Here is a 14,736-nt window from a genome sequence, read left to right as displayed (position 1 = left end):
AGAGGACTCAAATCAATAAAATAAGAAATGAAAAAGGAGAAGATACAACAGACACCACAGAAATACAAAGGATCATAGAAAGCTGTTACAAGGAACTACATGCCAATAAAATGGACAACCTGGAAAAAGTGGACAAATTCTTAGAAACGTACAACCTTCCAAGACTGAACCATGAAAAAACAGAAAATATGAACAAACCAAGCACTAGTAATGAAATTGAAACTGTGATTAAAAGTCTTCCAATAAACAAAAGTCCAGAACCAGAAGGCTTCACAGGTGAATTTTAACAAACATATAGTGAAAAATCTAACACCTCAAACTCTTCCAAAAAACTGCAGAGGGAGAAACACTCTCAAGCTCGTTTCATGAGGCCACAATCACCCTGACACCAAAACCAGAGAAAGATACACACAAAAGAAGAAAACACAGGCCAAGATGGCTACATAGCAAGGTGGCTGGGCAGAGGTTTGCGCCTCCCACAGCAACCATGGCGTATACCAGCCTCACCGTGCCTCTCATCATGATAAGCATGTTCTGGGGCATTGTCGGCTTCCTGGTGCCCTGGTTCATCTCTAAAGGTCCCAAATGGGGAGTCATCATCACTGTTAGTGATCTGTTCAGTTTGCTGCTATCTCTTTTGGTTGATTGCAATTCTGGCCCAATCCAGCTCTCTCTTTAGACCACAGTTGAAAAATGAAACCATCTGGTATCTCAAGTATCACCGGCCTTGAGAAAGAAGACCTCCTTGCTGGTACTCAGTCACTGATATCAAGGAGAGAACTCCTCTAGATGCAAAATCACCTCCATACCCAGACCACCTCCCTTGACTTGCCCACTGTGGCCATCAGTTGCCTTAAATGTTCACCCACATTTGAATATCTTATTCTACAATGCAGTATTTTTTTCTATTACCTTTTTTACATTTTGATAAATGATGTGCCTATTTAATCTAAACTGCGCTGCCTCTGTAAAATGTGTGTGTACTCTTCTGAAATGAAAAACGTTGATCTTCTGAGAAATAAAAATGTTATTACTCTCTTCTCGGAACAGATGGATTTGAAGACGGTGCCTGCCTGCTCACAAAATGAGAATCAGCGAAGTGTTTAAGAACTGTTACATGACAATAAGTCTCCCATGGGGCAGTCAGTAGGAGAACACGTTCAAGGGAAAAATCTGTCCCACAGAACTGAACCAAAGTGTATTATACCAAAATATTTTGGGGATGAATTTCTTATTTCTGCCATCTTTCGGAATAAACTATTTTTCTGCTTTCTATACGGAAAAAAAAAAAGACGGTTCGATAGCATCATCAACTCAATGGACATGAATCTGAGCAAACTCCAGGAGGTACTGGAGGACAGAGGAGCCTGGTACGCTATAGTCCATGGGGTCACAAAGAGTCACACATGACTTAGTGACTGAACATCATCATCATCACTGATAAACACAAAAATTCGTAACAAGATACGAGCAAACAGAATCCAACAACATATTAAAAGGATCATACATCATGATCAAGTGGGATTACCCCAGGTTTGCAAGGATTCTTCAATGTATGCAAACCAACCAATGTGAAACATCATATTAACAAACTGACATGATACTACACATGAAGTGAAGTAAAGTGAAAGCCGCTCAGTCATATTCGACTCTGCAACCCCATGGACTATATAGTCCATGGAATTCTCCAGGCCAGAATACTGGAGTGGGTAGCTGTTCTCTTCTCAACCCAGGGATAGAACCCAGGTCTCCCGCATTGCAGGTGGATTCTTTACCAGCTGAGCCACAAGGGAAGCCCAGGAATACTGGGATGGGTAGTATATCCCTTCTCCAACAGATCTTCCCAACCCAGGAATCGAACCAGGATCTTCTCCTGCATTGCAGGCAGATTCTTTACCAACTAAGCTACCAGGGAAGCCCCAATACTACACACAGAAAATCCTAAAGATGCCACCAGAAAACTACTAGAGCTAATCAATGACTCTGGTAAAGTTGCAGGATACAAAATTAACACACAAAAACCTCTTACATTCCTATATACTCACAACGGAAGATCAGAAAGAAAAATTAAGGAAACAATCCCATTTACCACTGCATCAAAAAGAATAAAATACCTAGGAATAAACCTACCCAAAGACACAAAAGACCTGTACTCAGAAAACTATATGACCCTCTTGTGCCCAGTGCAAGAGCTCCAATAAAATCTCACCTGAATTTCTGGTCTGTCAATTTCTATTGATGGGGAAAGGCCAAGAACCCTGGTCAGTTTATGGCACCCAATATAGGGAAGTGCCCTTCTGAGGCAAGGATCTGGGAACACCCAAACCACAGAATGCAGCTTTCCCATAGGTGACAAGTGCCCACCTTAACCTCTTGTTTCAGTGTCACCACATGTGGACTTCCATGCTGCAATGGGGGTTAAGAACCCATCTGGCAATGCATGGTACCCAAGTTCAATTCCTGGCAAGGGAACTAAGATTTGATATGTCACGCCACAACTAAGCCCATGCACTGCAACTACTGAGCCCAAGCACCACAGAGAGTCCACAATGGATGATCTCACACAATGCAATGAAGATCCTGTGCCACTAAATAAATATTTAAAAAAAAGAAAGAAAACTATATGCTATTGATGAAATAAATCAAAGACAAGTCAGAGAGAGATAAATATCGTATACTAATGCATACATACAGAATCTAGAAAAATGGTACTTCAGAATTTATCTGCAGGGCAGCAATGAAGAAACAGACAAAGAAAATAGACTTACGGACATGGGGAGAAGGGAGGACAGGATGAGATGCATGGAGAGAGTAATATGGAAACTTACATTACCATACGTAAAATAAATAGGAATTTACTGTATGTCTCAGGAAACTAAAACAGGGGCTCTGTATCAACCTAGAGGGGTGGAATGGGGTAGGAGATGGGAGGGAGGTTTAAAAGGGAGGGGATTTATGTATACCTATGGTTGATTCATGTTGAGGTTTGACAGAAAACAACAAAATTCTGTAAAGCAAATATCCTTCAATTAAAAAATAAATTAATTCTTAAAAACTGCATAAAAATAAATAAATTTTAAAAATCATTTTATCTGTGAAATATGGATTTTACTTTAAAGAATCATTAAATACAGAAATAAAATGTCCAAACTCTAAAAAAGAAAGAAAAGAAATCAAAGACAACACAAATGGAAAGACAGACCATGTTCTTGGATTGGAAGAATAAAGCTGTGAAAATGACTACACTACTCGAAGAAATCTACAGATTCAATGCAATCTCTATAAATTACCAATGGCATTTTTCACAGAACTACAACAAAAAATTTTATAATTTGTATGGAAACCCAAAAGACCCCAAATAGCCAAAGCAATCTTGAGAAAGAAAAACAAAGCTGGAGGAATCAACCTTCTTGATTTCAAAGTAAAGTAAAGTAGAAGTCACTCAGTCATGTCCAACTCTTTGTGACCCCATGGACTACAGCCTGGCAGGCTCCTCTGTCCATGGGATTCTCCAGTCAAGAATACTAGAGTGGGTCACCATTCCCTTCTCCAGGGGATCATTCCGACCCAGGAACTGAACCCAAGACTCCTGCATTGCAGGCAGATTCTTTACCATCTGGGCCACCTGATTTCAAACTACACTACAAAGCTATAGTAATCAAGACAGTATGATACTTGCACAAAAACAAAAATATAAACCAATGATACAGGACAGAAAACCCAGAGATAAACCTATGTACCTATGGCCACCTAATCTATGACAAAAGAGGCAAGAATATACAATGGAGAAAAGACAATTTCTTCAACAAGTGGTGCTGGGAAAACAGAACACTTCCTAACACCATACAAAAAAACCCCCAAAACCTCAAAATGGATGAAAGACCAATATGTAAGGCCAGACACTATAAACTCTTAGAGAAAAACATAGGCAGAACACTCTTTGACACAAATTACAGCAGAATCTTTTTCAATCCACCTCCTAGAGTAATGAAAATAAAAACAAAAATAAACAAATGGGACCTAATTAAGCTTAAAAGCTTTTGATAAACAAGACAAAAAGACAATCCTCAGAATGGGAGAAAATATTTGCAATTGAGGCCACTGACAAAGGATTCATCTCTAAAATATACAAAGAACTCATGCAGGTCAATATCGAAATAATAATAATACAATCAAAAAACAGGCAGAAGACCTAACAGATTTTTTTCCAAAGACATATAGGTGGCAAACAAACACATGAAAAGATGCTAAACATAACTAATTATTAGGGAAATGCAAATCAAAACTACAATGGGGTATCACCTCACACTGGTCAGAATGGCCATCATCAAAAATCTACAAACAATAAATGCTGAAGAGGGTGTGGAGAAAAGGGACTCCTCTTACACTGTTGGTGGGAATGTAAATTGATATAACCACTATGGAGAATAGCATGGAGGGTCCTTAGAAAAACTAAAACTAAAACATGATTGTTCTATGATCCAACAATTGTTGTATAATCCAACAATCCCACTCCTGGGCATATACCTGGAAAAAAACATAATTAAAAAAGATACATGCACCCCAATATTTACTGCAGCCCTATTTATAATAGCCAGGACATGGAAGCAACCAAACTGTCCACCAACAGAGGAATGGATAAAGAAGATGTGTGTCTATGTATATATATGTTACATACAATGGAATACTCCTCAGCCATAAAAAAGAACAAAACTGTGCCATTTGCAGAGACATGGATAGACCCAGAGACTTCCCGAGACTTACAGAATGGAACAAGTCAGAAAAAGAAAAACAAACATCGTATATTAACACATATATGTGGAATCTAGAAAAATGGACTGTGTGTACTTAGTCACTCCGCTGTGTCTGACTCTTTGTGACCTCCCTATGAACTATAGTCTCCCAGGCTCCTCTGTCCACAGAATTTTCCGGGCAAGAACACAGGAGTGAGTTGCCATTTCCTACTCCAGGGGATCTTCCTGACCCAGGGATCCAACCTGCATCCCTTGTGTCTCCTGCACTGGCAGGTGGGTCTTTTACCACTAGCACCACCTGGGAATAGATAAGCTTATTTGCAAAGCAGAAATAGAGACACAGACACAGAATATAAATGTATGGATACCTAGGGGTGAAGGGGGGATGGAGTGGGAAGGACTGGGAGATTGGGATTGACATATATACACCATGTATAAAATAGATCACTAAGGAGAACCGATCATAGAGAACAGGAAGCTCTACTCAATGCTGTATGGTGACCTACATGGGAAGGAAATCCAAAAAAGAGGGAATATATGTATAGATGATTCACAACACTGTAAAGCAACTGTGTGTGCATGTTGTCGCTCAGTGGTGTCCAGTTTTTTGCGACCCCATGGACTATAAGCCCACCAGCCTCTGCTGTCCATGGAACTCCCCAGGCAAGAATACTGGAGTGGGTTATCACTTCCTACTCCAGGGAATCTTCTGGAGGAACATGTCTCCTGAGTCTCTAGCATTGGCAGGAGGATTCTTTACCACTTCACCACCTGAGAAGCCATTATACTCAAATAAAAAAGAATTCTAATGGTATCAGGAATTGATAATATATAGAAGCAGGAACTCTGGAATAAATGTAAAATAGTACAACCAATTAGAAGAGTACTTTGGCAATATCTATACTAAAGTTAAAAATTAGTCATTTCACTTATAGGTACCTAAATAAAGTCTCAAATGTGTACACAAGAAGTTACATACAAAAATATTCACTGAAGCACTGGAAATAAATGTGTAACAATCAGAGAAAAGATAAAATTATGACATAATCAGAAAACAAAATACAACAGAAAATTCGGAATAATCTATATGATCAGAGGTAGGAAAACAAATACACTACAAAATATTCACACAAGATAGTAAACATAATTTAACACAAATAACTAGTATTACACTCATCAGTATGAACAAATCTCAAAAGCAGTGTTAAATAAAATAAAAAAAAAAAGTTGAGACATCCAATGGGACATAATCTCTAGTTACGTATCATAAAACATGTGAAAACTATACCATATACTGCTTATAGATAAATGTATATTTAATAAAAAGTATAAAAATATACTTAGGAATGGTATATGTACCAAATTCAGATAATGGTTAACACTGGAAAAAGAGGGTAGGGAATGCAATAAGAGGGGGCAGTATCCAAAGTGCTTCAAGGGTATCTATTCAGTTTTATTCCTTAAAAAAGAATTTTTTGATCTGAAATGAAAACAGGAAATAAAATTATTTTTAAAATGGAAGACTGAAAAACATATCCTTATATAACAATCATGCCAGAGAAGAAAAGGATGAAGGGGTCAGAGATGGAAGCAAGGCTATGAGAAATGTACCATTCTAGGCACTGGAGACACAGGAACGAACAAAACAAAGTCCTTGCTCTCATGAACAAGTAAATATATAGTATAACAAATGGCACTAAAAATAAGTGCTATGAAGAAAAATAAAACTGTATGAAAATGCATGGGGGGAACCTAAGTAAAATGATTAAATACAGGGTGCTATTTAAAGCCATAAGACAGGGAGCAAAGGCAGACAGTTAAGGCACTCCAAAATTTAGAGGTCAAGGAGATAAGGAAAAATCTTGCAAATGAGGCAGAAAGAGAACTAAGAACAGTGTTGACCTGGAAGCCAACTGAAAAAAAAAAACATCTCAAGAAGGAAAGAATGATCAACTGTGCCATAAGATACTGAAAGGTCAAATAAGAAAAGAACTTGATAACTAACCAATTGTAAAAGTTACTGGTGATCTTGAAAATAGGTATTTTCAATAGCAAAGTGGCAAAAGCCCAGTCTAAGTTTAAGAAATAAACAATGGGAGTAGATGAACTGCAAATTTTGAATACAGATAACTCTTTTAACAAGCTCTGCTATCTAGGAAATTGAGAAATTTGAGTAGCTGGAAGGGCACAGATCCAAGGGGATCTGAGTAAGCAAACGTTTTTCCCAAAGACAGGAACAATTACAGCATATTTGTATGCTCATGGGAATGATGAAGTAAAAGGGGAAAACTGATGATGCAGGGTGAAAGGGGAACAACTGGTAGAATAATTGGTGGTTGGGATCAATAAAGAGGGGATGGGATCTAGTGCACAAGCAGAGAAATGGATCTTATGTGTATAGACAGTTGATTTATTAACAACAGAAGAGAAGGCACACAAAGACTCAAATAAAGTCCCTATCTACAAAAATTTCAGCATAATAGAGGGGAAAGACAAAGTAGTACTTAGAAAAATACAAAATACCTTGAAAAAATTGCTACAGGGGCACACAAGAGTGTAAATAACTCACATGTAGGAGGGGAAGACTGAATGGAGAGTTAAAAGGTTCACAGAGGAGGTAATGTTTGACCAAAGAGTATAGCATGTGCCAAGAAAAGTAACACAAAACCATATTAACAGATGGTAAAGCTGGAAAGTTAAGAACCAAAAAATGGAGGCACATAGACCTTATCTGCCATGGTAAGAACTTTGCTTAGAAGGAACCGAATGAGAGAACACAATTCATTTATAGTCTAGTTAGTGCTCAGTACTTGCTCAGTAGTATGTTTTCATAAAATAGTATTTAACACAGGGTTACTATAAAGATTAAATGATATTATATAAATTTTTTAGTACCTAGTAAGAATCCAACAAATACCAGTTATTTTAGGAGAACAAAGATAATCGGTGGTGGTGGTAATAAAAATATAAAACTTCTGTAAACACATTTCTAGAATACCAAGTGAATTTTTCAAACTACAATCAACTTCCAACCTTTCTGCAAAGTTTAATACCGGTCCAACCATATAACTAAGCCCATCATCCCTGCCACAAAAAAAAAAAAAAGAGAGAAATACACACACACTAGAAAGGGATTATAATCTACTCAGTTTCCTTTGAGTTGGATAGGCTTAATGACTGACTTCGTTCTAGGAACCAGCATGAATGTAAGACCTATGTCAGAGTGGAAGTCCCAGAATAAAACATCTTCTTGTCTGCCAGTTCTCCCGATTAAAGAATATCCTAGGAAAAAAGTCAGATCACCAAAAGTTATCCTACATATCTATCAAATCCATTATGATTGAGTCCACACCCAAAGGATTCAGTTGAGAATAAACAGATTTCTAAGTTAAGAAAATCTGACAATCTAGACTATAAAATGCTAATGATTAAATTATGATATACCTATACCTTGGACTTCTAACTAGACAAAATATATTGAAAAGCACAACAAAAAAATGTTCACACAATTGTTCAATATGGTATTATACCATTTTAAAACTATAAATTAAAACTGCATAGCAAAAAAGAAATAAGGTTATAAAAAACATTGCCAGTGGTTAGTGCTGGACGGAATGATTGTAGGAAATTAAAAATTTTTCTTATCTAAATTTCCTGCAAGAAACAAATAATACTTTGTCTATTGATCAATCTTTTTTAATTACTAAAAAGTAAACAACTCTCCACTTTTCTCTAGAAATAAGCTTGCTTAATATCATTTCTAATCATTTCTGTGCATATCTAAACACAGAAAATTATATTTTAGGCAAATATATAATGGGAAGTGTTGTTTTCTGGGGTATTTTTCTTTATAAAAATGGAATTGTACAATATATTTTGGTTTGCAACTGGCCTTTTTCATTCAATAGTAAACCATGGGACATTTCTCCATATTGATATATAAAACCATTTATCCTTACAGCTATATACCATTTTCACTGTAGAATGGTATAATAGCAATTTTTAGCCAAAGAATGGACAATAAAGTTATTGCCAATTTTTTGCTATTACAGTGCTGTAAATATCATTTAATAATTGTGAACATATTAAAACAATAACGGCTAACATCTGAATGCTTATTATATGCCAACTGCCACAAGCTTTTATATGAATTAACATACTACAATATCACTATTCATATTATTATTATTATTTGTATAACACATTTTTTTTTTCTGTAACCTGCCTATTCATGCTTGTTTCCTCTGAAAATTGAGTTCTTTTTTTAAAAATTGGCCAGGATACAAATTTGATCTAAAAAGTTTCTAGCAGAATATTCCCAGGAGTTCCATGAAAATGTCTGGCATATGGGCATTTATACATTCCACAAATACTATCTGAGAAGCTATGAGTGAGCAAAACAGACTTGAACTCTGGACTCTAAGTTTTTAGCCTAGCAAACACTGGGTTAATAAGAGGAAAGCACAAAAGAGTGACCAGAGGAACACATCAATTAGAGAAACACTACACCAGTCAATACACAATTATAATTACCTCTTAAAACAGTCTTGCCTCATCCTGTGGATCTTAGCTACTACTGATACTTTCAGCTTAATCTTAAAATACTGCTTTACTTACACAATTTTCATGCTGAAGAACTCATTAACTTCTCTCTTTAGTATTTCTCAAGTATACCTAACTCATTCTCTACACTATTTCAAACCTTTACCACTAAAGACTTTCCTTATGTTTCCCACTACTTCCCCTACAACTTCTTAGAGGACTACTTAGGTAGACCTCAGTACCTACTTCACAGGAAAAAAAAAAAGTCCCTAATCCTTCCAGAAGAGAAAGAAATCAACACTTACCAAGCATTTATACAGATCACTTAAAAAAAAAAGCAGAAGAGATGTCCTGGAGGTATGATTAACATTTCAAAAAAGCTTAAAACAAATTACACAGAGAAGTACAATTCCACAGGCTATTACTTAATAAATGCAGATTGGTAAACAATTATTTCAAGGTGTTATTTTTAACAAAAAATATTCTAATCAAGTCCACCTCTGGTACTTAATCAAACATTCAAAAGATAAATAAATTATAATACGATGGATGTGAACTGTAATGGGTTATGTATAAAGTCCCAGTGAAATACACTGAAAGGTAGGATTAATTCCACCTGGAAAGGCTTCACAGAGATAATATTTGAGCAGGTTCTGGAAGAATAATTCAGCTCTTTGGTTGTACATACCTCCTGTCTACTTCTGGTTACAAAATTCAGAGAATTAACTTTGGGATGGGTAAATCTTTAAAAAGCATCTAGTATCCAGGTTTTCCATCTTCATTTTAAAGTAACAAAATCTTTCCTTTAAAAGTCTAACAATAAAAAAAAAAATTAAAAAAATTAAAAAATTTAAAAAAAAAAAGTCTAACTGAAAACTTTAGTATATAGAACAGATAAACGTGGACCTGCTCTTTTGAAAGAAGAGGAAGTTATTGGAAAACATTGCTAGTCTTAATCAACTCCCTTCACTTTAAAATAAGAAAACTGAGACACTAAGAAGGACAATGATTTGGCAAAAGACCACAAAAATGTAATAAAAAAATAAAAGACCACAAAAATGTAGAACTGCAACAACTACTCAAAGAATACCTTTTAAGCATTATCTTCTCTTTGAAGTCTTTTTCTAACTTTCTCCCCAGGTTGAGTTTTACCACTTCTCACTTTATTCCTTGCTATACCCAGAACATGCTTCTATTATGGTTTCTATAAAACTCCAGTGCTCTAATTATATCTTTTTAATGTGTCTATGTCCCTCTACTATAGTGGAAGCTCCCTGAAGGCAGGGACTGTCTTAATCATCTTTGTATACCCAGTACCCAGAATAAAATATCATTTATTAAGTTACATTCCAACCACGTCTCGGAAAAGAATTAAAGATATCTCATATCTTTATATGTGCATAGCACACAGTAAGACTTTAGCATTTTTCAAATGAATTTGCCAAAAATTAGGTCATTAAATGATATATTGAAAGCAATTAGAACATCTGACACACAGAGTACTTTCTATAAACATTACCTGATATTATGTAAGTTTATATAGGTAAAAAAAAAAAAAAACCTGAAGCTATTATTTAATCTGGATGGCAAAAACTAAATAACTTTTCTCAAAGTTTTAACTAGCTCTAATATAACCACATTTTTGATGAGAAGGAGGGAAAATCTGGCCTATTCATAAAGACCTATCGCCTGGGAAAAATAGTATAAAGAGTTGTGTTCTGTTAATCTCTAGACTTAGACTGAAGGAAGAGATTAGGCCTATCTTCAATTTAGGGCTAAAACACTTCTTTCTCTACCTTAGTTTCAGTAACCTATACATTGGGGGTGAAGGGGAGTGAAAAAGATTATCTCTAAGGTTCTTTCCGGCTCTAACAATGTAGGGACATAAAACAAATTAAAAACCAGAATGCTTCAGGTTCCAACTCAATATGAATAAAAACTTTATAAAAATCAGTAAATGGTGCACTGGATTTGGTGTCAGATGGACAGGGTGTTCATATCAACTCTATAATTATTTAGGTGTGTAATTTTAAGCAAGAAGCAAACTCTCTGGATCTCAGTTTTCTCAACCTTTAAAATAAAGTTGGACAATATAATCTCTCTTTAAAATACATTATAGTTATGGCATTCTATGGAATAAGTTACATGTGAAGAAAATATTTAGGTGGGGATTGTTATTACAGATGCTTAGAGGATTATGGTAAAAACCAAAAATTGAAAAATTCAGGATTGGGAGAAATCTTAAAAGTCTTCTCTGACTCACCCAAATGAGACTCAAGATCTCTCCAATATATTCTTAGAAGAGGGCACCCAACCATTCTTAGCAATGAGAAACAACCCATGGAAATAAGTTACCTCATCTTAGGCCAACTCTAATACCTAAGTTCTTTTACTGAAACTACATGATCCTCTAGTAACTTCCAGCCATTAGTTTTTCCCCTTTCAATTACAGGCACCTCAAGTAGTTGTGGATAGTGACACTATGCCCCTTACGTATCCTCTTCAAAATTAAAACCCCCAGCTCCTTCAACCTTTCCTTAAATATAATACCAAGTGTCCCTGACCATCCAGCCTGCCTTCCTCACAAAAACCCCATTCTTGAATAGTATGGAAGTTCCTTAAAAAAGTAAAAACAGCGCTATCATATGACACTACAGTCCCACTCCTAGGCCTATATCCAGAGAAAAACATGGCCTGAAAAGATACTTGCACCCCGAGTGCTCACTGCAGCACCATTTACAACAGCGAAGACACGGAAGCAATCTAAATGTCCACGGACAGAGGAATGAATAAAAGACGTAGTACATACATACGATGGAATATTACTCAACCATTAAAAAGAATTAAATAATGGACCTAGAGAGTGTCATACTGAGTGAAGTCAGAGAGAGAAGGAGAAATACCACATGATATCCCTTATATACAGAATCTAAAAAGAAAAAAAAAGATACAAATGAACTTAAAAAACCTGAAACTCATAGGCTTAGAAAACGAACTTATGGCTGCCTGGTGGAAAAAGGGAATTTGGTACATACTGCTATAGTTAAAATGGATAACTAACAGGTATTGGATAGCACACGGAACTCTGCTCAACGTTATGTGGCAGCCTGCATAGGTGAGCGTTTTGGGGGAGAATGGATACATGCATTTGTATGGCTGAATTCCTTGTTTGTTCACTTGAAACTACTACAACACTGTTAATCCGCTATACCGCAATACAAAATAAGAAGTTATTTAAAAAAAAAAAAGTTTTTTAAAAAAAGTGAAGAAAAACCTCCATTCTCGCCTGAGAGAATGTCAAAACTACTCGAAAAACCCTCCCCATTCTGACTTCCTGATTCCTGATGGAACCCAAGATCTCCCCCTCTTAGAGCAGACACCACATAGATGCCCCTAACTGCCACCTCCATCCAAGCAAGTTTTTGGGGTGGGAAATAGTGCCCCTGACGCTCCTTCGGAAGATTAGGATAAAAGGGACCACAGCGGGAACAGAGAGGCCCGCCTCCTGCTCTTCTCCCGGGTTCAAGCCTCCTCCCTTACCGGTATTGCTTGGGGTCGCTGGGAGACTTAATGATCTCAGGGTCTCCGGCATTACTGACAGGCCCCCTCCGTCCCTCCTCCTCAGATTCATCGGCTCCGAGACGGGCAACCCGGCCGCTCTCGCCCAAGTCTTGTCCATTGGGCTGCAGGTCAGGGCAGCTGCAGGTGGACTTCGCCTTGTTCCTTCCAGGCATGGTCAGTGTAGGAAAGCGTCTAGCAGCCGCCGAGTCTTCACACCGACCCCGCGCTTCTATTCTCCAAAGCGCCGCGAGCTCCCGCCCGGCCTCACACAACTTCCTCCCGGTGGCACAGACTGCAGCAACCGCAACTCTCCTCAGCATTCACTACCAAGCCGGAACGCTGGGCATGCCGTACCCTAGGGTCCACCTCCTCCTCCTACTCCTCCAGCCGCTCCTCCTCCTCCGCGTTCCAGAGGCGGTGGCGGCCGGCGCTGTTGCTGCCGCAGCCGCTGAGGTGGACAGGCCTGAACCCCTCCCCCAATTCGGTCTTCCTCAAGCCAACTTCCCTCATCCCCCCCGCCCTCCAGACCGTCGATGACGCAACTGATTCTAACCAATCATAAGGCAAGAGAGCAGTCACGCGCACGTAACCAACCAATAGGAACAGGGAATAAAAAAAAGGAGCCAAAGAGACCGGGCCGGATTCTCAGAGCACCCAGCGAGCTTTTCGAAACCAGAGGTAGGAGGGGCGAAGAAGAAGAGGCGGAGAGAGCGGCGCGGAGGACGACGGGAGAAGGGCGCCAGGACTGATGCGCAGCGTTTATGACGTAAGCGTGGAGGTGGTTTGAGGTAGCAACTGAGTGGGCTCTCTGGCTCAGAGGAAAATATTCCCCTGATGCGAAAACTGGTAAGCGAGTGGAGAAAATTAATCCCCCAGCCTTTCCCCCACCATTTATGTCATATTTTGTGCATCCTACGTCTCAAACCTATGGTGGAGACTTTGGCAGTGACTCAGCACGTTAAAAGCAGAACGCCGGAAGTATTTTTCTGCCCCCGGATGGAAGCGGCATCTGAGTGGAGCTGAGTTGAACGATAGAAATAGTCGTTTTGAGTCTCCTTTTTGTAGCTTGCCAGACATAAGTGCTGCTCGCCCTCAAGGCCTAGAAAGTGCTTAAAAGACAGGTGTAGATGTGTTCACTCTACTGTGCGAAAACATTTTTTAGCTCCCTCGCAGAGAAGAGTTCACAGCGCTGTTAGCCAACTTTTATTGAGCAGCCATCTCGTGTCAGGCTTCTACCCTCAAGTCCTTTTTCCCAAAGGTTTTTCTGCTTTCAACGGCTTTAGGTAGGCAAAATGTAATTGAAACAGACATACTGGAAAATAAAAAGCAATTACCATACAATATATTTTATTAACCATGAGATATGGATTCCTAGCACATCAAAGGAATAAATATGAATGAATGGAAAAACACTTGAAGCAAGGAGATTTATTGATGATTGTCGTCTTTAAATTTTTCTAGGCATCCCCAACTCCAGGCACAGGGAATACTGTCATAAACAAAACAAAAATCTTTGCCTTTTTGGAGCTTGATTTCAAAGAGGGAGAAACATAAAATCGATTTTATTTTATTTTTTAAAGTGAAAGCTATAACAACGCAGGATAAATAAAAAGTTGGGAAGGAGAATGCAAAGATTCAAGTAGGAGATTATGAAACCTGAACTAGGGCAGCAGATGAGATAAATTAATTGAAAAATATTCCTCGTATATTCGTTTGTTTTCAAAAACCTATCGTTTTTATAGTAAGCAACTCCCCTAGATTGTCCTCCTTCAAAGCAGTGTTTTCTTTTCCCTTTATTACCAATTCCTAGCACAGCTTCCCGGCACATTATAGTAAAATAGCCTGTGATGTTTGTTGTTGAATAAATACCTGAAGTGAC

The 14,736-nt window shown here is 37.9% G+C and overlaps 1 protein-coding gene and 1 pseudogene across 2 annotated transcripts in view; one reads left to right on the top strand and one right to left on the bottom strand.

Annotated features, from left to right (window-relative positions):
• The window catches only part of NRDC (nardilysin convertase), a 105,917-nt gene extending 92,580 nt beyond the window's left edge, over positions 1-13,337 (bottom strand). The window contains exon 1 of one of the 2 annotated variants that reach the window (XM_043877042.1): positions 12,837-13,337. In XM_043877042.1, the coding sequence (XP_043732977.1) occupies positions 12,837-13,177 (341 nt within the window). In that variant the 5' untranslated portion in view covers positions 13,178-13,337. The remainder of the gene's footprint in view (positions 1-12,836) is intronic. The other variant, XM_043877043.1, reaches the window with a different exon arrangement.
• Positions 488-863, top strand: LOC122677182 (annotated as a pseudogene).
• Positions 13,338-14,736: the final 1,399 nt, after the last annotated feature.

Source organism: Cervus elaphus, chromosome 20 (assembly GCF_910594005.1).
Source record: "Cervus elaphus chromosome 20, mCerEla1.1, whole genome shotgun sequence".
NCBI classification, from domain to species: domain Eukaryota; kingdom Metazoa; phylum Chordata; class Mammalia; order Artiodactyla; family Cervidae; genus Cervus; species Cervus elaphus.
The sequence above is the reverse complement of the archived record's forward strand: the minus strand, read 5'-3'. Positions and strand labels throughout refer to the sequence as shown.